Source organism: Macrobrachium nipponense, chromosome 6 (genome assembly GCF_015104395.2).
Source record: "Macrobrachium nipponense isolate FS-2020 chromosome 6, ASM1510439v2, whole genome shotgun sequence".
NCBI lineage: Eukaryota > Metazoa > Arthropoda > Malacostraca > Decapoda > Palaemonidae > Macrobrachium > Macrobrachium nipponense.
Genome location: NC_061108.1, coordinates 62,895,797 through 62,918,025, shown reverse-complemented (window position 1 = coordinate 62,918,025; position 22,229 = coordinate 62,895,797). Strand labels below are relative to the sequence as shown.

Genomic DNA, 22,229 nt, shown 5'->3' with positions numbered 1-22,229 from the left:
TGATACCTCACAAAAGCCAGACACCTGAACCCTCATCCCAGGTATTAAACGACTGAATACTCTAAAGGCAACAGTGATCCCTTAACAACTTACCAGTATTGCAGAAAATCAGACTAAGTTCATCAAAACAGGTGTGAGGTAATCTTGTAAGTAATTAAATTAATCAAAGGGCATCATTCCATCAACAACTTTAAAAGTCTAAGTATTTCCCTGATTTCAGAAGTCTAAGTACTTCCCTGGTTCTAAGTCACTTCAAGTAAATTGAAGGAAAACAGATTAATCACAACTCTAGGTTTCTACCTAACATAAATATAATCATAATTAAATGCAAATATACTGGTGTAAAATAAAGAAAACACTTATAAAAATTTTAAATACAAAAATTTATTATTAAACTCAAAATTTATAAGTGAAATTTACAATATCAGGGAAAATTACTGTTACTTGAAAACAAAGTAAAGTTTAATTAATTCTTGAATCAATTAAGGGGGCCGGCCGGAACCCCTGTATATGGAGGTATAGGGCAAAAAATGCAAAGTCATGAAAAAATTCATGGAGCTTCATATGGCAATTGAGAATACGTATACGAAATATTCAAATATTTCGTCAAAATTCCTCTTACTTTCGTAGTTACAGGGTAATTAGTTAACGTAACTCAATAAGCCTAAAACATTGATCCGTACAAGAAAATGCAATATTTCCTCTATTATCGTAAATTTTGATAATTATTGTCAAAGAAATTGAGAGAAATGGCATCTGTAGACATTCCCCGAGTCGAGAAGGAGACCAGGCTCAGCTACCAAGTCCAGTCCTGATTTAGTGCGATCACAGACTTCGAGTAGTCTACACGTTCCATTTCACCTCTGACATACGCCTGCTTTTACGTATGTTTATGTATGTTTCGGCAAGAATTTCATCATGCCAATGAAGAAAAGACAAGGAAAACATCTCGCTAACATACAGACGAAGAAAAATCGCTCAAGTATTATTACAGAATATCATAATATATGCGTAGTTAGTGAAAAGAGAGGGGAGGGTTGCTTAGTAACGCCCCCGTCTTGCTTGACAGTACACGTCACACTGTGCACCAAGGCTACGATCTTTGAGCAAAGAGATCTTCATTTATGATAAATAACAAAGTTTTGGTTTTTTAAAACCCAAAATGGAATATGAAATTCATAATAATCATGATTTATTAAATTGTCTTTGTAAAAAAAGAGTACGCCTTCGAGTTTCACCTCTTGACATTCTCTTGCATTTACGTTTGTTTATCTTTGTTTCGGGCAAGAATTCATCATGCCAAAGAGGAAAATACAAGGAAAACATCTCGCTAACATACAGAAGAAGAAAATTCGCTGTAATAAGCCGAGTTAGTGAAGGGGAGAGAGAGAATTGCGTAGGAAGGAGTGCCCCATCTTGCCTCAAGCAGTGCCCCAGGCTACAATATATGAGCAAAGGGATCATCATTTATGATTAAATTAAGATAAATAAAATAGTTTTGGTTTATTAATACACACAAAAAAATATACATTCATAATAATAATTATTTATTAACATTGTCTTTATAGAATACGAAGGAAAACTTTGAACGCCCGTATCTCAAAACTATACTTATTGACCTTCAAAATCTATCTTCTCACTTAGTTTTAAAGCTATAACAATGGAATTTGGTATATAACTCAGAAAGACATTATAGAACAATCAAATAGAGCCCTTTTTTCCAATTTTTGTTTCGTATTTTTTTTATAAATTTTTTTCTCCTGATTTATAGGGCTTATTTTTTTACCATATTGAAAAATTCGTATCTTGCAAAAAAATGACTTTAAAAAAAAAAAACTCTCCTTCGATTGGAGGTCTACATCAGGTCTATATATGGTAGTAATCCCAGGTCTTAATATTAAATATCAAGGGTGGAGATAGAATTTGAAAAAATGGTTCTTTTCGGGATAAATCGCCCTGGCGTCACAAAACCGAAGGTCAGAGGCGAAAATCATATGCGGTTTGGAGATGTCCCAAGTCACCTTATTAAGTGGTATGAATATCAAAGTCCTGTCCTTAAAAAAGGGTATTAGCCGCCCGGCCCCCTTAAGTAAAATTAAATCAAAATTAATTTATCATAAAAACCAAGAAAATTAATTCAATCAAAATTCAAAAGTGTTAGGTAATAATTGAAAATTAGAAATTAATTCACAACTGCTAAACAATAATAAAACTGGATCACCTGAAGAAAAGCGACCCCAACACATGCTGGGGTCGCTTTTCTTCAGGTGGAAAATATTGGGGTCGCTTTTCTTCAGGTGGAAAATATTGGGGTCGCTTTTCTTAAGGTGAGGAATTAACAGAGGTTACAGTAAGGCCGTGGCGGAACGGCGCTTCGCGCCTTATCCGCATCTTTAAAGATTCTTGGCAAGCTCGGTATATTCTGGCAAGAGGTAATGTTGCGCTGCGCGCGCTAGCCACAGGGGTTACAGTAGGTTTGATTATTTTTGTACTGAAATTGCAAGACAATACGCTTTTAATTAACTATTGATTGTTTGTCAAATGTGTTTTTAACAAATGTTTAATAAAGTAGTTTTTAATAAATATATATCTATATTTTTTTCTCCTTTTTTCCATAATATTGTGAGCTAAAGTGGGTCACCTGAAGATTGGAGACACCAACAAGCAGGGGTCGTTTATCTTCAGGTGGAAAATATTGGGGTCGCTTTTCTTCAGGAGGAAAATATTGGGGTCGATTTTCTTTAGGAGAGGTATTAGGGGTCGCTAATCTTCAGGTGATCCATAAAACTTGAAAAGAATTCTAAGTAAATGCAAATTAATTCACAACTGTTAAATTTAATTATATGTGCAACAACTAATTAATGAAAATAACTAAGTCAATTAAATTGTGAATGTAAATGAAAATACAGAAAAATGTGGACAGTATCAAAATAAAAAGGCACACTTCAACAAGAAAATGAACAAATGCACAAAAAATTAAACAAACACAAAACACAAAAATTTGTTATGTGTGAAAGTGTAAATCTTTTCACTCAAAACATTGTAACCATCAATTTTTACCAAACCTTTGTAACCATCTGTTATTACTTATTATTTAACCACTGTTCCTATCCGTTATTAGTTGTTATCTAACCACAGTTCCTATCAGTTATTAGTTGCAACTAATAAATATAACACACTTTACCTTTTTGGTATACCTACATCTTTCTTTGCTGCAGTCTTGTTTTACACTTTTATAAAAACCAGGCGCCGTTACAACAACAATGTTTGTTCAGATTCCACAAAAAACACTATCTAACACTAAATAAAGTTACGAGTGACCAATTTACGTTACGTTAATATAATCTCAAGGATGTCGAGGGAGGAGAAAGGAGAGAAAGGGGGAGAAGAGAGAGAGGAGAGGATAGAGGAAGGAGAGAGAGTTTGGAGAGAGAGAGAGAGCGAGAGAGAGAGAGAACAGGGAAGAGGAGAGAGAGGAGAGAGAGAGAGAGAGAGATCTGAACGCCTCCAGTATCGAAGATGTAATGAAATTCTCTTCCTTACGGAAGCTGGACAGTGGATGACACAAAAACGTTTTTGGCAATAATGCTTACAGAATCTTCAGAATCTTACGCAACTCCACATACAAAATGTGTAATCTGCACATGGCACTCGGCAAAGACATACGCGTATGAGACCAGTATACAATAATGTTCGTACCCGATCAAACCAAAGTCGAGCGATAATCAAGACTGACATGTTTTGACAACAACGCGAAGACTGGAGCTCGCTTATCCTCTCCCCCCCCAACCTCCCTCACCTAAATCCACCACAGTGCTCGATCCAAGAAACATTGCTGATATAAGTAGACATCGGAGCTTCAACACAGGTTTCCAGTCACTCTGAACATAATTTTCTTTTCATGATAACTGGAGGTTAATTTGCAATACCATACTTTCCTTCAAGACTGGTCCTGACAAAATGGAACTCATTTGCGAAGGCTGAGACAATGGCTCGGGTCTTCATGAATATCAGAAGCAATTGAGCCCCTAAGGCTGTAACTGTGCTTCCTTTTCTTTGGTTAGACTTTCAGATAACATATTACCTTTCAGTTTCAATCAATTTTCTGTTTGAGATGAACAATCTCACCATTTTTCTCGATCTTTATAAACTATCTATCCAGAAAATCTGCAGTACATTCAAAATATCTGCTCATGAAAATGTTTAATGGAATGGTGCAAGTACATGATTTAATTTGTGCACTGGTCACGTGGATGAAGCTACAATCGTGTCATTTATTACTTATACAGTAATGAATGTTAGATTTTTTTTCTTTGTCAAAATTGTGAACAATGTGTCCCAGAAATGTTTTGGAAAATTAAAACTATTAAACGCTGAAATTAAATTATTACTTGTTATCACCAAGAGCCTTTGGTTTGTCAACAAGTGAAAGCTGTAGTTTAGTCAGTGTTGTCATGAAATTAATTATATAAATCAAAACATACAGGGATTGTATTTTGCGAATTATCTTGTGCATATTATTCAACAATGGAAATTTCTGGAAAACGATAAACTTTTTAGTGTCAATTTCTAAGTGATTCTATTTATACTCTGTACATGTGGAGGAAGTGCAATATGGCCCAAATTTTGACATTTGTGTGGGAATGTCATGGTAATCGCTTTATAGCCAAGAAAAAAATATTAAAGGAAAGGAAAATGTATCTCTTCTGGGGGCGTCTGTTCTCATGATTTGTTCGAGAATACTCTGTTGTTTTGTGGAACTCCAGCATGTGGACGCCGGAAGCAACACAACGCTTTGGATATGACGTAACAATTCGTCCAGATTATTCTCAGTTCTTGGGATGGAAACGTTCGTTGGTTAGCCCCGCCCCAAGTTTGACGTGTGTGTGTGTGTATATATATATATATATATATATAATATATATATATATATATATATATATATATATATATATATATATGTATGTGTGTGTGTGTGTGTGTGTGACTCTTGAGAAGTGAAGAGATCAGATCATCAGAGATAAGAGAAGAAGGAAGAGACGAAGGATAAGAGAGGAAGAGGACGCACTAGAGAGAGTGGAAATGGAAATAAGAAAGTAAAGTCTGTAGTCCGTAGTCGGAGAGGAAGAAGTCCCGACGCCGAGTAAACCCTTTCTGTGAAGAAGCATCCTGCAAGTTGTCTTCAGAAGTAACCCGCCCTTCAAGTTTCAAGAGTAAGTCATTCCTTCCTGCTGTGTGAAGATAAGAAGAAGCTCACCTGAAGTTTTTACTGACCCCCCCCTTGGGATCCATCGTTTCGAAGAAATGATCTCAACAGCTGCAAAACTGGCCAGCAAGTATTTCATTATTGCACTGTTTCCCCCTTTTCATACATAGTCAGATTTCAATTTGTTGTGTAAATAAGAGAAACCATTCTGCATTTATCTTTGTGAATAAGCTTGTAAATAAACTTCTGTTCTGTTTGAGTTTCTTTATATTCGTATCCCGTGTTTCAATTGTTGGTGTTGAATCCTTTTTGTTTGATGTAATAAAGAACCTGAGCGGATCTCGATCCGTAACAGAGAAAATCTCACTTTTGTTTTTTGCAAAGTTGAGGTGTACAATAAACGCATTTACAATACTGTACTGTATTATAGATTTTCGGTTACAAGTAAACATACTTTATGCATCTGGAAAATGAAAATTTTACTGACACAGAAACTTGTACTTTATCAATCAAATACAGAGTAAGATTAACTAATAAAATAATTCAGTTACGAGAGTTTTAACTGATTTCTGTTTGTCTCCTTCCTTGTGAGCCTTTCAATTATAGCAAAATTTTTCTAGAATCCTTTATTTTGGAAATTTTTCTGTTTTTTTCTCTTGCAATCCAGATCTACTTGGTCAGTTTTTGTAACCATTTTTGCAAAAGAAAATGACCAAATCTCTGGTGGCGATTTGAAGCCGCTAATAATCTGGACAGACCTGGCAAGACGAAACTGGAAGGTCATGGATGAGGCCTCGAACACTTCTCCAGGTTCATTTTGTGATTTTATTGGCAAAAGATACCAAGTTTTTGTTTTCCATTTATTAGCTTATCAAAACGAAAGACAAGTAAGCGTGGATGGCATAAATTTTGCAACTCATTACAGTTCTGAAAATAACCCCTAAGTAATCTTAAGGTTTCGCCACTTTCACACTAAACTAAAGGATAATCTATTTCCTTTCCACTGCTAATACAAAAAGAAATTTACTTAAAAAAATTTTAGCTAGATGGTACAGGCTTAAAAGTCGAGTGAAAAATGAATAAAAATATCCCTCCTTGGTTGTAAACACTGATAGGAATAAAAAACTAACTGCTTTCATTAAGGGAAATTTTGTCGTAACACATCACAAAACTTATGATCTATAAGAGCAAAATATTGCTTTATACCATACTTAAAACTCTTTCCAAATATTACATTAAAAATCCTGAATGGGAATAAAATTCATACATGCCAGTTTCTAAATAAAACTATTGTGTCCAAAATCAATACACAAATATCTGCACTCACAGTAATTATTATATGAATATGACTAGATTATCACTATTACACTTCATAAAGTAGTGTAATAGCACAGGACGGATAAGAATAACGTGACTTGGTGAGGCAGATTCCTATATGGATGAACAAGACAAAAAAATGACAAGGTTAATATTGACTACTATCCACACAAAAATCTATGATAAAACATTCAACATCTGGAAAACCTTATAAGGTAGGTACTTTGTCAGTGAGTACAATAAATAGAGCCACATTTACAAAAATTATTATGTATGTTGCTTGTGCAAGGGAATAAGTAATAATAATATTAGATGAATTCTTCAGAAAACTAGAGATTTTAGTACAACCTGTTTTAAATCTAATCATGGGCTTCAGGGTTAACAACAGACTTCCACTCCGAAGCCACGGGAAGCTTGTCTGCACTCAAAGCTGAACTACACATGGGACACTCCTCTCCGTCTTCTACAAGTCTATAAAAGAAAAAAGAAAATATCAAAGACCTAGAATATTTATACCATTCTGATATCTCCAGCACAATACAGAGCTCATGAACCATCAGCACGGTGCCAGCAGTAGATATTCAGTGAGGGTGAGCTGCCGCAAATACCAAGAAGCCGACTGCTTTACAGTTCCTCATTCAAGAGGCTGACCTCCATGAACTATAAAAATGGGAATCACTCTAGCCGAAAGCTGTTATCTATGGCAATTATAAGGAGAATTAGGATAAAAATACAATAGTTTAATATTATTATTATTATTATTTTACTTACGAAGCAGACCGTCTTTCAAGCATACTTCATTAAAAGTGATGGCTACTTCAGTAGCGTTATGCTTGTAGATGTTCTCCTCCATTTTTCGAAAAGTGGCTTTTTCTGTACTACTTGAACAGGTCAAGATCGACGTTTATATTTCAGCCTATATAGATAAACTATGATATCATTGTCATCAAAGTCATTCTCTCTTTCTCTCTCTCTCTCTTATAACGAGCTTTCGTCTGGAGCTGCCACACATCCTCTAAGCTGGGAAGATAAGGGTGGACTGCTTCTGGAGTGGTGTCCGTCCTTCTTATATTTGGGGTCGTCAGCAGGGGGTCTGCCCCATGCTGATCTCCTATTGGCTGGCAGCGGTAAGTCTTCTTTATCATTGGTCGCTTGAGGTGGGTCACAAGCCACTTTTGCCATGTTGATGGTTTCGTTCTTGTAATCTTCTAGACCTCCTGAGGTTTGTGGTGACGCTGCTGGGTGTTGCGTAACGCTGCAAAACATCACGGCTAATATGGCTGTCATTGCCTGAAGGAGTATCTCGTTCGGAGGTGTCGTATTCCGTAGAGCTGTCGTGGTCGATAGTGTCATTGTTGGTGGCAGGTCTTCTCATACTCGTGGGGAGGAGAAATTCTTCCTGTGTCGTATTCAGTGTTGGTTTTGTTTGCTGGATGAGAAGCACCTCCAGCAGGCATAACCTACGGGCATCAGGAGCCTTCCCGATGATCTTAATGTTCTGGATGATCACATCCTGGGAGACAGCCTCTTGATGTTTGGTACAGATGTGGCTCTTAATAGCCCCCTCTTGGGCCTGGCAGGAGGGTCTCTTAAACAGGTGCATGCAGGTCATTCCTACGTAGGTGCCGCTGCAACCATGGACTGGGCATGTGTATTGGTATACCACGTCTGCTTCAGGGGGTCTCGTACCTATGGGGAGGGTTTATTTTGCATAATTAGGCCGCTCGTCCTCCGATTCTGGTAATATATAATTAAGTCAATTTTCTTGGTGTCATCGACCGTGATTACATTGTTGGCAATAATCTTCTTAATGAAGTCCTCTTCTTCACGGTAATGGGAACTCATGAAGGCTTTATAATACAGCTTGATATTATTCTGGGGGCGAGGCTGCAGGCTCTCACTACCCTACCATTTCTCCAGGGCTGTACAGACTTCTCTAATTATTAATTTATTCTAATATCCGTTATTTATGAGTACTTGGGAGGCACAGTCGAGTTCCTTATGAGTGTCCTGCCAGGTCAAGCAGTGGGAGAGGGCCTTCGTCAGGAAAGCCCTCTCCCCCTGCTCAACCTGTGGTCTAGATGCTTCACTGTGCGTCTTGAATTTGTTGGGTCGATGAGCTGACAAATTTCTTATTGACTAAAAAAAATTCCCCTATGGTTAACATATATGAAAGTATATTCGGTTAATATACATGACAGTAGAGCGAATTAGATATTAAAAGACATTTGTAGCTCGATGTATGTATATATGAATCACAATAATGCGATAATCGACAACGTACATGATCCTGAATTAGCACTGGCCATGTTGGATTATTACTATGGCCTGTTGCAGTTAAGAGTAATGAAGTGCCTGCAGGAGGAACGAAAGCACAAGAAGCCAAAAAGACTTAAAAGGAGATGCTGGGTGTGGCCCTACTTATAAAGAAGAGGTTACTACAACAACTTGATGAAAAAATTGGAAATTGAAACTTCAGGACTGTACCTGAACGTTACCAAGACTACAGAGGAGCTTTTCAATGAAATTGTTGAATGGTTCTCACACTACATCAAGAAGACCCATTAAGCAAGGCCTGCATGTCGCAATCACCCTGCATTTCCTTGCAACTGGAGAACCCTACAAGAGCCTGTCCTTTGAATTCTGAGTAGCTCCCGACACAATCAGCAGTATTGTGCCCCAGACTTGTAGGGCCATAGTGGTTGCGTATGGAGATGAGGTGATGCAGGTACCCACAACCCCAGAACAATGGAAGGAGGTTGCCTGTGGGTTTGAAGAACGCTGGAATTTCCCACACAGCGAGGAAAGCAGCAGAGATCACATGAGGTCAAGGTTAGTGTTGACCTGACAATTAGGATGCTGTGACTACTGCTCACCCCTTCTGCACAAGTTGAGAGGTTGCCAAGTACATCACATACATTGTAGTGGAAGCTGTACATCGAGATTGCTACTTACATCTGCCATAATCACATGGAGACTAACTTACACCAGTCAAGAGGGTATTAAAACACTCTTACGTAGGTCGGCATGACATGGTGACTTTTGACCTTTGTTGTGGCTCGACTGCATATGTTTAATGCAGCTGTAAACAATTCTCACCTTATCACAATAGTTAAAGATAATTGGAAGTATAGTATATACCATTTGGGACCTATGGGTGGTACTTTAATATCGATATTCTTAGTAAGTTCCAATTACTTACCAACAACTGTCACTTGTGCATCAACTGGATAGTTTATAACAACTTAAGATATAACACCAATGAATATAGCTTATTTATGTGGTGTTTTACTGTAGTTTTGTGAAGCTAGCAGTCATTATAAGAAAAATTAGTTTATAATGTCAGAAGTACACTTGTAACCTAAACTGACTGTTCAAACATGGATATGTTCTTGTAAAAATAATATGTAAATATAAAATAACAGTAATAATACATAGCTATTTTAAATGCTCTTACCCACAATTTAAGTTTATATGTGGTCTTTTAAATTATATTTGCTTATGAGGCTACCTTGAATTGCAACTACCTCCAGGTCACCCTTAGGCAAGGTGTAGTACCTGTAAGCCTCCCTTTCTAGGGTTTCTTGTGGATAAACTTTTGAGTTAAAGGCTAAGGAGAAGGAAAACTCCCAATTTAGAACCTCTACTGTCTTGTATGGTCAACCTTTTCAGGCTTATAACCATGGCATGGAAGAAAACTGGAGACCTCAACATGTATAACCTCCAAACATAATCATGGCTACGTCACAAAGAAGATTGCAGATGAACAGCACTAGTGGGAACTATGTCAGAATGGATGATGTGGTTGTTTTGATCGGTCAAACGTGGTGCAGGTGGCTTTTGACCGCCATCAAGTTACTGCCCCAAAAAGAAATGAAAGAAAAGTATTAACAACCCAAAAACAACAGAAAACAAGAAAGATAAGGATAGCTACTTGGAATGTTAGAACATTATATCAGACTGGAAAGAAAATAAATGTAGAGAGAGAAATGGAAAGAATGAAACTACAAGTATTAGGGCTAAGTGAAGTTAGAGGGCCAGATGTGAGATGTTCTCCAACTTCAACAGGAGCAACCTTCATATACTACTCGAGAGGTCAGAGTGCGGAGAGAGGTGTTGGTGTGATGTTAGACAAATCTATTAAACCATGTTCGATAGGCTATTGGGCTGTATCTGACAGGATTTTGGTGGTACATATAAAAGGCATACCATTTAATTTATGCATAATACAAGTATATGCACCTACGTCAGAACATGGTGAAGAGGATATTGATCAATTTTATCTGGAGTTAAATCAGGCAAGAGAGCAGTGCAAGGAGCATGAAGTAATTATGGTTATTGGTGACCTCAAAGCAAAGGTGGGACAGGGAAGAACAGCAGATATTGTAGGACCTTTTGGATTAGGTAGAAGAAATGAGACAGGAAACAGATTTGTAGACTGGTGCTTAGAGAGAGAACAGATTATATCAAACACCTGGTTTAAGCATCACCTAAAGCATCTCTGGACATGGAAAAGCTCCGGTGACATGGTTAGAAACCAAACAGACTTTCTAACCATCATTAAAAGATTTAGGAACTCTGTCAAGCAAGTGGAAGCCTACCCGGGAGCTGATTGTAATAGTGACCATGAACCAGTTGTAGCAACAGTGATGGTGAAGTTGAAAAATCTGAGGAAGAGTACATCTAAATCAGAGACAACTAAAATGATTGAAAACAGAGGAATTGAAGAACCAATATAATATAATTGAAATAGATGTAACCAGCTTAAGGAGAAAGGCCCAGTGCTCTAGCATCCTCAGGAAAAGTGGCAAAATATGGAAAATGCAATAAGAGAAGGCAATGAAAAAATACCAACAAAAGAAAGGAGAGCTCGGAGGGAATGGATGACAAGAGGATATCTTAATAATGATGGATTACAGAGAATTACAGAGAGAACATTATGCTCGGTTCAAGCGCTCAAGGTTTACCTAAATGTTGCAGCAAACATCCCGATGGCCCTTCTTTCTTACACCCCTTATTGCAAACCAGCCACTTTCCCTTCATGGGCTGAGAATTGTCTTAAGTGTCCCTAATTAGAAAGGCGGAGCCCACCCCTTCTTGGTTACATGATTTCCAAGGGTACTTCTTTGGTTTATGTTGAATACATTTCTTGCAAAAAAGTTTGTGAGTTTACAAGGTAGTCATCAGAGGCAGTGTTCGTCAACCACTTTGGGTACACTGTTTACTGGTAGGTGAGATATGTCCCCTTGGCACATTGTTTTAGTCGAGAACAGAGTTTTCAAGATGCCATGGTAATTTGATAAGCCACAAGAACCACAAAGAATAGCTTTTCCTACCATTTACTGTTGAGCCCTTACAGTTATCCTGCATAAAAGAAGGTAGGTAAAACGTTGGGCAACTTTGCCATGGACTTTTGTCTGGGTCATTCGGAATTTTTAATTGGGAGCTAGGCCTATTCATCACGTGTCAATATCTTTTACTATATGCTCCCTTGAGGGCAAAGAGCAACTATGCTATCAAAAAACAAGTTTTAATGAGGGGAAAATCTATTTTTAGTAGCCTATGATTCCTCAAACACCCCGTCCCCCTCTTTATTGACAAAAAGGCATGGGACTTAGTGGTGAGTATTTTTTCTTTCACAGACTTTGCAAGTAATGGGGATCTTTTATACTCTAACAGTGTGTCTTCAGAGGAATTCTTTGATATTTGTTGGTCTGTCATATGGAACCATGGGGGAACCATAAGAGTAACTCCTTCAAGGACTCACAGAGCTACCAAAAATGGGGTTTTCTTCATCAAAACCTAGTAACTGTTGAGATGAAAATCACAGACTGAACTTTGGTAATTGTAAAATAATGATCAAAAGCAAAAATTTTAAAACGGAGGGCTTTGGAAGGGGCATTAATTTCTCTGTCACTTAAAGTGGGTGAGAAAGAATACTTTGCTAGCTTACACAAGATCAATACAAATTATATTTCATGGAAACTTGACAAATGGTTGCAGTTAGAGAAGTTGATATGGACACTGTTTCTAAGTTTGACCAGCTTTATTTACCTAACCCCAAGGAAAAAGAAACCTTTATGTAAGGTAAGATTACACAAAATTAATGTGCAGGTTATTTGCGCTGTTTGGGACTTTTAGTGACATTATTAAACGTTCATTCTTTTGTTACCTTACGTTGTATTATAGCTCATTTCAAGTCAATGAATGCATCATATTAGGAAACAATACAAACTTATGAGGTGGCCCTTTTCACAATTTCTCTCCCAAGTCATATTTTTACTGACATGTACTTAACCCTTAAACGCCGAAGCGGTAAAAATAAAAACCTCTCCCGAATGCCGGGGCCGGTTTGGAGTGAGCTCAGAAGCGGAAAAAATAATTTTTTCAAAAAATCACAGCGCGCTTACTTTTGAAGATTAAGAGTTCATTTTTGGCTCCTTTTTTTTGTCATTGCCTGAAGTTTAGTATGCAACCATCAGAAATGATAAAAATTATCATTATCATATATAAATAATGCGATATATGATAGCGCAAAAACGAAATTTCATATATAATTGTATTCAAATCGCGCTGTGCGCAAAACGGTTAAGGTAACAAGTTACTTTTTTTTCGTTGTAATGTAAACTAAATTACAATCTTTTTTGGTATATAACACATTGTAAAACGATAACAGCAACACAGAGAAAATATTATCACAAAATGATGCATGAATTCGTAACACGCGGACGTAAAAAAAAATATATATTTTTTTAAATTCACCATAAATCTAAATATTGTTATAGAGACTTCGAATTTGTTTCAAGATGAAGCTAAATGATGGAATATTACGATACTGTAAGAGTTTTAGCTTACAATTGCAGTTTTCGACCATTTCGGACGAGTTAAAGTTGACCAAATGTCGAAATATTTTTATAAATTTTTTTTTTATATGCAATTATTTCGGAAATTAGAAAAGCTACAACCTTCAAATATTTTTCATTTTATTCTACATGAAATTGCGCACATTTTCACATATAAAACTCTATGAAATGCCTAATATGAAACGAAGCAAATTTTCCGAGAATGCGATGTACGCAATTCGGAGATTTATGGCGGAGAATCTGCGCGCGGAGGGAAGGAAAGTTTTTTTCATAAATTCACCATAAATCGAAATATTGTGCTAGAGACTTCCAATTTGTTGCAAAATGAAGGTAAATGCTTGAATATTACTAAAATATAAGAGTTTTAGCTTACAATTGCGTTTTTCGACCATTTCGGTAGAGTCAAAGTTGACCGAACATGGTTTTTTTTCTATTTATCGTGATTTATATGCAAATATTTCGAAAATGAGAAAAGCTACAACCTTCAATTATTTTTTGTTGTATTCTACATGAAATTGCACACATTTTCATATATAAAACTTTATGTAACGGCTAATTTAAAATGGTGCAAACATTACCACAATCGCACGTATGATTTTTTCGGAAGAGTTACCGCGCGGACGTAAGGAAAATGTTATTTTTTTCATAAATTCACCATAAATCGAAATATTGTGCTAGAGACTTCCAATTTGTTACAAAATGAAGGTAAATGATTGAATATTACTAAAATATAAGAGTTTTAGCTTACAATTGCGTTTTTCGACCATTTCGGTAGAGTCAAAATTGACCGAAGGTTGAAAATTTGTCACTTATCATTTTTTATATGAAAATATTTCAAAACTGATAAAAGCTACAACTATGGGTTGTTTTTAGTTGTATTGTGCATGAAATTGCGTACATTTCCATATATAAAACTTTATGTAACGGCTAATTTTAAAATGGTGCAAAAATATTACCACAATCGCATGTATGATTTTTTTCGGAAGTTACCGAGCGGACGTAAGGAAAACGTTTTTCCATAAATTCACCATAAATCGAAATATTGTGCTAGAGACTTCCAATTTGTTGCAAAAGTAAGGTAAATAGTTGAATATTACTACAATATAAGCGTTTTAGCTTACAATTGCGTTTTTCGACCATTTCGGTAGAGTCAAAGTTGACCAAAGGTTGAAATTTTGGCACTTATCGTTATTTATATGGAAATATTTCAAAACTGATAAAAGCTACAATCATGAGTATTTTTTTGTTGTATTCTAAATGAAATTGCGCACATTTTCATATATAATACTTCATATAACGGATAATTTAAAACGGTGCAAAAATTATGTCAAAGTGACGAAATAATTTTTGAGATGTGTCACTGATACTTTTTAGTGCGATAAGAAAGAAATTCGCGCTTGGGCGCCTGCGTAACGATTGTAAACAAAACAACGCCTTGATCCGTGAACTCTCAGCATCCCCCAAGGCGCGTGATTCAAAAGTTTTCGGCTAGTAGGCCTATAAGTATTTTTCCGCGAATTTTTAAAAAAACTTTTTTGAGTCGACATATGGTACGTCCATTCGGCATACGGGAGACATTTTGACTCGACGTTTAATACGTCCATTCGGCGTTTAAGGGTTAATGCAGTACAGTATTATACTTTGTACAGTACAATACAGTAATGAAGTGTTACACACATTTTCCATTTTGCACAGATGTCTCTATCTCCCCACTTTCAAAAATTTTTGTAAAACTTTAAGGTTATGCTACAATAAAAAAATATACAAAAAGTTGTTTACAGAATTGTATATATCAAGTGAGTGTGTTGTTTACTTTACATATCTTGTGAGCTTAAGTAGTTATGATTATCGCAATTGATTACCTACACTGTATGTATTTTTGAAGCAATTTATTTTGCAGATATTGTTAATTGAATGATAATTACAAAATACAAGTTAGGGTAGGCTATTAAGTACTTCAAATTGAACATTTACATTCACGTGCTGCACAATAAAACCTATATGAGTTGGAGCCATTGCAGGAAGGATTAAAAATAAAGTGTATAGATCATAAATAACAATATGACGTGCCTACAGCCTCCTTTAAGTCATGGCATAGATCCCAAGGTGCAAAGCGATACTGTCTCCCACTGATCTCAGGCCCAGTACCTCCCGCAGTGCCTATATATGGTGTATTTGCTTTTGAAGATGCAACTGTAAAGCACAAACCATATTTTGACCCAGGTTCTTATTTTACCAGTACTAATCCTGCAACACCTTTCCACTTTACCCATTGCAGCGCTTGTTCTTACAGCATTTGTATAATCTGCAATACAGCCTTCATAGTTACGTTTGAATTCCCTAGACAAAGTTCTTGGATATTTGAAAATCATTTGAAAACTTGTCATTCTTTTCCCTTTCTCTAGCTATATATTGCTTTTACAATAAACTTTTGTTTTTTAATACTGTAATGTAAATAATTAAATTTTCATGAAAATGCTCTCAAGAGTTCATGAAGGCTGTAACCGTACATAAGGAATCTATTGGCTTAACCTAGACTGATTCATTTCAATCCAAGCTTAGAAAAGTCATGTCCTTTAGTCAAAATTGTGATCGGTATCACTGTACTTATAAGTACATAGTACTGTGCATTCACACAAATGTTCAGCAAGTAATACCTGATTGCCTCATACGACTTGCTTTACACGAAATTTTGTACACCATGCTAAATGAATAATGTTTTGTAATATATTCTTCCTAATAAACTTGAAATTGAGAGAGAGAGAGAGAGAGAGAGAGAGAGAGAGAGAGACCAGCATTAACTGGTGCAGAGGTGTCAGTTCGATAGCACCACGATATATTAATGACAAGGTAGTCCCGCTCTGGCGGCAAGTTTGGGACTCATTTGCGCATGTGATTTTGTGACGTCACACAAACCAGTCGAAGCTACAATTTACTGATGTAAACGTAGTGATAATTGCCTATTTTACACTTTGAAATGCAATTTAATAAATATCCCTCCATAGATTTAAGCAGCGAATGCGATTTGGGACTTATTAAATACTGGAGTTCATCTTAATGTCGATATTGGAGAAATCGAATAGGCGAAATGTTACACAAATAAGGGTTTTTTGTGTAAAACTTTTAGAGACGGACAGGAGCCTGGAGCCTGGAGACAGGTCGCAGGGGTTTTTCCACGGTTTGTTCAAACTTCCCGGTCTTGTCCTTACGTGCATTTGGGAGGTCGTTGTCAATTGTTTTGTTGTTGATTTCCTTTTATAAGTTGTCCGTTGGCTCACATGGGTCCGCCTTTCATTTCACGTATTTTGTAAACTTACAGTTTAATTTTGAGATAAAATTCTGAAACCCAATCTTATCACAAAATTAAACTGCGTAAATTTAACAAAATCCATGAACTGAAAGGTGGACTCATGCCAACAGACAACTTATAAAAGGAAATCAACTTTAAAACAATTGATAACGACCTCCCAAATGCAGGTAAGGACAAGACCGGGAAGTTTGAACAAACCGTGGAAAAATCCCGTGAACTCAGTCTCCAGGATCCCGTCAGTCTCTCAAACTTTCACAAAAAAAAAAAAAAAAAAAAAAAAAAAAAAAAAAAACTTATTTGTGCAACATTTCGCCTATTTGAGTTCTCCAATATCGATATTCACATGAACTACAATATTTCATATAACCAAAATCGCATTCACTGCTTAAATCTATGGAGGGATATTTATTAAATCGCTTTTCAAAGTGTTAAAAGGCAATTATCCTAATGTTTACATCAGTAAATTGTAGCTTCGACTGGTTTGTGTGACATCATAAAAATACACCGGACCTGCGCGTGGGACTACCTGTTGTTTCTATATCGTGCATAACACTACGTAAACATAGTAACGATAACATTTGCTTTTACATCTAATTAATCTTGTTTATAAAATATATTATACTATTATAAAACCTTTACATTCTCATATCTAATACATTTTTTTGTACACAATATATTAACACTTTATGCTCTAAATTGTCACTGAATACTGAAATGGAAAATACTACGCTTAAATCAGAAGTTAATCAGAAATCGTCGCAGTTGTTTAATCGAGCATAGTCTGCTTGGTGCAATGTCTATATTTATCAAATCTTTCCTTTCTCTCATATTTACAAGCAGTTACATGTTGTTGTTTTTGATTTAGCTGACCTTGTGTCAGCACGGGCTCTTGCTCACAGAGCAGCCCGTAAAGCAGTTACATTGATCAATATAATTTAGAAAATCTATCTATGTGCAGCATTTATTATTAATTAAAATACTACGTGTCATAGCAGAAAATTCGTCCTTGAAACAGAGAAAAAGAGACGCTTTTATGTCTGCGTTGCTCTGAGTCTTATCCTTGAAAATGAACAGTTTCATGTACAAGGGCCACAATTAGAAGAATTAGCCCTCATCGCCATAACCATTGTGTAATGTGCTCATGCATGCTACCTACATATATGACACCAGGTTGGGAGAGCTGCCTAGGTTATGGAAGAGAACCTCAGTCGTGTTCCGTTATGCTCATCCTAGTTGAGATTCATGGGCAAATTGTGATCAGGTTTGACTACTTTTGTTTTTGTTTTTGGCAATGATTACTTTGTTAACAAGAACTGGATGCTGCATGTATTTTTTGCATGAATCATTCGCTTGCAATCATGATTATTTGTATGCATGGTTTTTAAAATGATTTTGTTTGTATGAATTGGTAGTTTAACAATAACGATTATTTTGCTAACATGAACTTAAGTAAAGTATCTAATAGTACTATATTTTAGTCTTTTGTATACATATGACACCGTAAAGAGGGAATGGGTGGGGAAAGCACAGCACACTTATCGACTACTAAGTCCTGACTTCGATAGTCCATCGTTTATGGATGAATTTTGTTGGGGCTTAAACTACTACTTTTGCTTCGGCAGTCAAGTTTATTTTATTGTCTATTGGTGCTTAATTTTAGTATAAATTACATAACAAGTGACATGGATAAGTTCCAGCAATATAGCATATGTTATTCTCTTTTCATAATGTTTACCAAGAATAATTCGTTGTTTTATGAGAAGTGCAATTTGCCATGGATGCCATAATGGCAGCAGGACTTAGCTGTACTTACTATTCATCCTCTCGCTGCCACTTCGATTCAGGCCTCACCATCCAGTATTTTACCAATGTTACAAAAACGTTCTACTTCCCCCCCGAAATCTGACTACTATCAATTACTAATTAGCTCTTCATACATGCATGGCATGCACCCAAATCACTTGACTCCATTCAAACTCGCAATGCACAACTTCTTGACCCCATTTATGCCACCATCATCTCCATCCAGTTCTAGAATGAACCTTCTTTTCGCGTACTTTCTTGTCACTTTCTATTTCATCAAGTAGAAAGCAAAATAAATAACAGAACCAAAAGCAAGTTTCTATAACGTTAGCATACTCTTGCACAGTAGGAACACAAACATACTAATGTTAATGCTATACTCACTTCAGTAACTCAGATCTAATAGCAGGAAACTTGCAGGATGGACACAGTGTAACATCATCAGCCAAAATGTGCCTGCCCTGTAACAACAATTCTGGTCAGAAACTGAATTTTTATAGCACAAAACTAGTTTTTCATTGCAAACTATTAACCCTCTTACGCCGATTGGACGTATTAAACGTCGAGTCAAAATGTCTCCCGTATGCCGATTGGACGTATCATACGTCGGCTCAAAAAAAAAAAGTTTTTTTAAAAATTCGCGGAAAAATACTTATAGGCCTACCAGCCGAAAACTTTTGTATCACGCGCCTTGGGGGATGCTGGGAGTTCACGGATCAAGGCGTTGTTTTGTTTACAATCGCTACGCAGGCGCGCAAGCGCGAATTTCTTTCTTATCGCACTAAAAAGTATCAGTGACACATCTCGGAAATTATTTCGTCACTTTGACATAATTATTGCACCATTTTAAATTATCCTTTACATGAAGTATTATATATGAAAATGTGCGCAATTTCATGCACAATACAACTAAAAAATACTCATGATTTTAGCTTTTATCAATTTTGAAATATTTTCATATAAATAACGATAAGTGCAAAAATTTCAACCTTCGGTCAACTTTGACTCTACAGAAATGGTCGAGAAACGCAATTGTAAGCTAAAATTCTTATATTATAGTAATATTCAATCATTTGCCTTCATTTTGCAACAAATTGGACGTCTCTAGCACAATATTTCGATTTATGGTGAATTTATGAAAAAACTTTTTCCTTACGTTCGTGCGATAACTCTTCCGATAAATTTTTTCGTGCGATTGTCCTAATGTTTGCACCCTTTTAAATTTGCCGTTACATAAAGTTTTATATATGGAAATGTGCGCAATTTCATGCACAATACAACAAAAAACAACCCATGGTTGTAGCTTTTATCAGTTTTGAAATATTTTCATATAAATAACGTTAAGTGCAAAAATTTCAACTTTCGGTCAGCTTTGACTCTACCGAAATGGTCGAAAAACGCAATTGTAAGCTAAAACTCTTATATTCTAGTAATATTCAATCATTTACCTTCATTTTGCAACGACTTGGAAGTCTCTAGCACAATATTTCGATTTATGGTGAATTTATGAAAAAAAAAATTACGTTCGCGCTGTAACTCTTCCGAAAAAATCAGAATTTTTTTGTGCGATTGTCGAAATGTTTGCACCATTTAAAATTAGCTGTTACATAAAGTTTTATATATGAAAATGTGCGCAATTTCGTGTAGAATACAACTAAAAATGATTGAAGGTTGTTGCTTTTCTCTTTTTTCGAAATATTTGCATATAAATCACGATAAATAGAAAAAAAACCACGTTCGGTCAAATTTGACTCTACCGAAATAGTTGAAAAACGCAATTGTAAGCTAAAACTCTTACGGCCTAGTAATATTCCGTCATTTTTCTTCATTTTGAAACAAATTTGAAGTCTCTAAAACAATATTGTGATTTATGGTGAATTTTTGAAAATATATTTACCTTCACTCCGCGCGCCGATTCGCGGCCGCAAGCCTCCGAAATACGTACATGGCATTATCCTAATATTTGCTCCTTTTCATATTAGCCTTTTACTAGAGTTTCATATATCAAAATGTGCGCAAATTCATGAAGAATACAATAAAAAATAATTGAAGGTTGTAGCTTTTTCATCTTCGAAATATGTGCATATGAAAAAATATATATATTAAAATTTCGACATTCGGTCAAATTTAACTCGTCCGAAATGGTCGTCGAAATCTGCAATTCTAATCTAAAACTCTTACAGTATCGTAATATTCAATCATTTGTCTTAATTTTGAAACAAATTGGAAGTCTCTAGAACATTATTTAGAATTACGGAATGTTTTTGAAAAAAATATTTTTTTGCGTCCGCGCGTTACGAATTCGTACATCATTTTGTGATAATATTTTTCCGGTGTTGCTTTTATTTTTTTACAATGTATTATATATCAAAATGATCGCAATTTAGTGTACAATACAACGCAAAAAAAAGTAACTGGTTAGCTTTGACCGTTTTCTGCACAGCGTGATTTGAATACAATTATGTATGAATTTTTTTTTTTTCGCTACCATATATCGCATTATTTACATATGATAATGATATTATTTTTCATTTCTGATGGTTGCATTCTAAACTTCAGGCAATGACAAAAAAAGGAGCCAAAAATGAACTCTTAATCTTCAAAAGTACGCGCGCTGTAATTTTTTGAAAAAATTATTTTTTCCACTTCCGCGCTCACCTCCAAACCAGGCCCGGCATACGGGAGACGTTTTGATTTTTAGGGCTCCGGCGTAAAGAGGGTTAATATGTATCACACACTCACACGCAACAGGCAGTATATATATATATATAATATATATATATGATATATATATATATATTATATAGATACATATATAATATATATATATATATATCATATATATATATATATATATACACACACACACACATATATATATATATATATATATATATATATATATATATATATATATATATATATATATATATATATATATATATATATATATACATATATATAATATATATACATAACTACATTTTTGTAATATCTTCAGACTTAACAGTTTTTTCATCTTACAGACAAAAGAATGGCAGCATTATGATCTGCATACTAATAGTCTGTTGGAAAGAGAACGGACCATCATCAAGATATTCAAAACAGGAGCTCACTTGTGGGAACCCAACTGCCTTCTAGCCTTGGCTAAATTCTGTAGGTTAACCGCAGAATCATCCAGGAGGCTACTTGTAGCACCCACCACCTGTTCCTGCCAACTGATGTGCTGAGCATTTCCCTCAGGAAAAGTTCCCCAGTGTCTACTTCTGCCAGAGTTGAAACCACTGTGGGTCTAGGCATAAGTAAGGAAATTTCCCTGGCAAAGGTTTTCATACCTGATGTAACCATTAGGCGTGTGTGTGTGTGTGTGTGTGTGAGTGTGTGTATCTGTAATCTGATGGGTTGGGATGGACTTATCTGCCCCATCCTTAAAGAAATGTCCATAATAGCAGTTAACAGAAGCTCGAGTACTGAGGATGGCTCCTCTGACTTAAGGCAAGAGTTGGGGTCAGCTGCTGGTATATTCCAATGAGAGCTCTATTACCTTTTATGTATGCATTATCTCTAAAACCCAGTTGAGCACTTTGTTAAAAGACATCTCGTCCTGAGGAGGAATTTCATAATTTCAACTTACATAGCGCCCATGTGTGTGGGCCTACACACAACTACAACCACAAACACCAAGGAACCCGTGAGCGAGACATGCAGTCAAGAGCAATACAATTTCTCT

The 22,229-nt window shown here is 35.9% G+C and overlaps 2 protein-coding genes across 2 annotated transcripts in view; one reads left to right on the top strand and one right to left on the bottom strand.

Moving 5' to 3' along the window:
• The window catches only part of LOC135216338 (WD repeat-containing protein 19-like), a 927,827-nt gene that overhangs the window by 805,551 nt on the left and 100,047 nt on the right, over nucleotides 1-22,229 (top strand).
• Nucleotides 5,376-22,229, bottom strand: part of LOC135216210 (WD repeat-containing protein 19-like) — a 54,863-nt gene continuing 38,009 nt past the window's right edge. The window contains exons 4-5 of the mRNA XM_064251345.1: nucleotides 18,884-18,960; nucleotides 5,376-6,994 (exon numbers count right to left, since the gene is read on the bottom strand). Coding sequence (XP_064107415.1) covers nucleotides 6,883-6,994; nucleotides 18,884-18,960 — 189 coding nt within the window. The 3' untranslated portion in view covers nucleotides 5,376-6,882. The remainder of the gene's footprint in view (nucleotides 6,995-18,883; nucleotides 18,961-22,229) is intronic.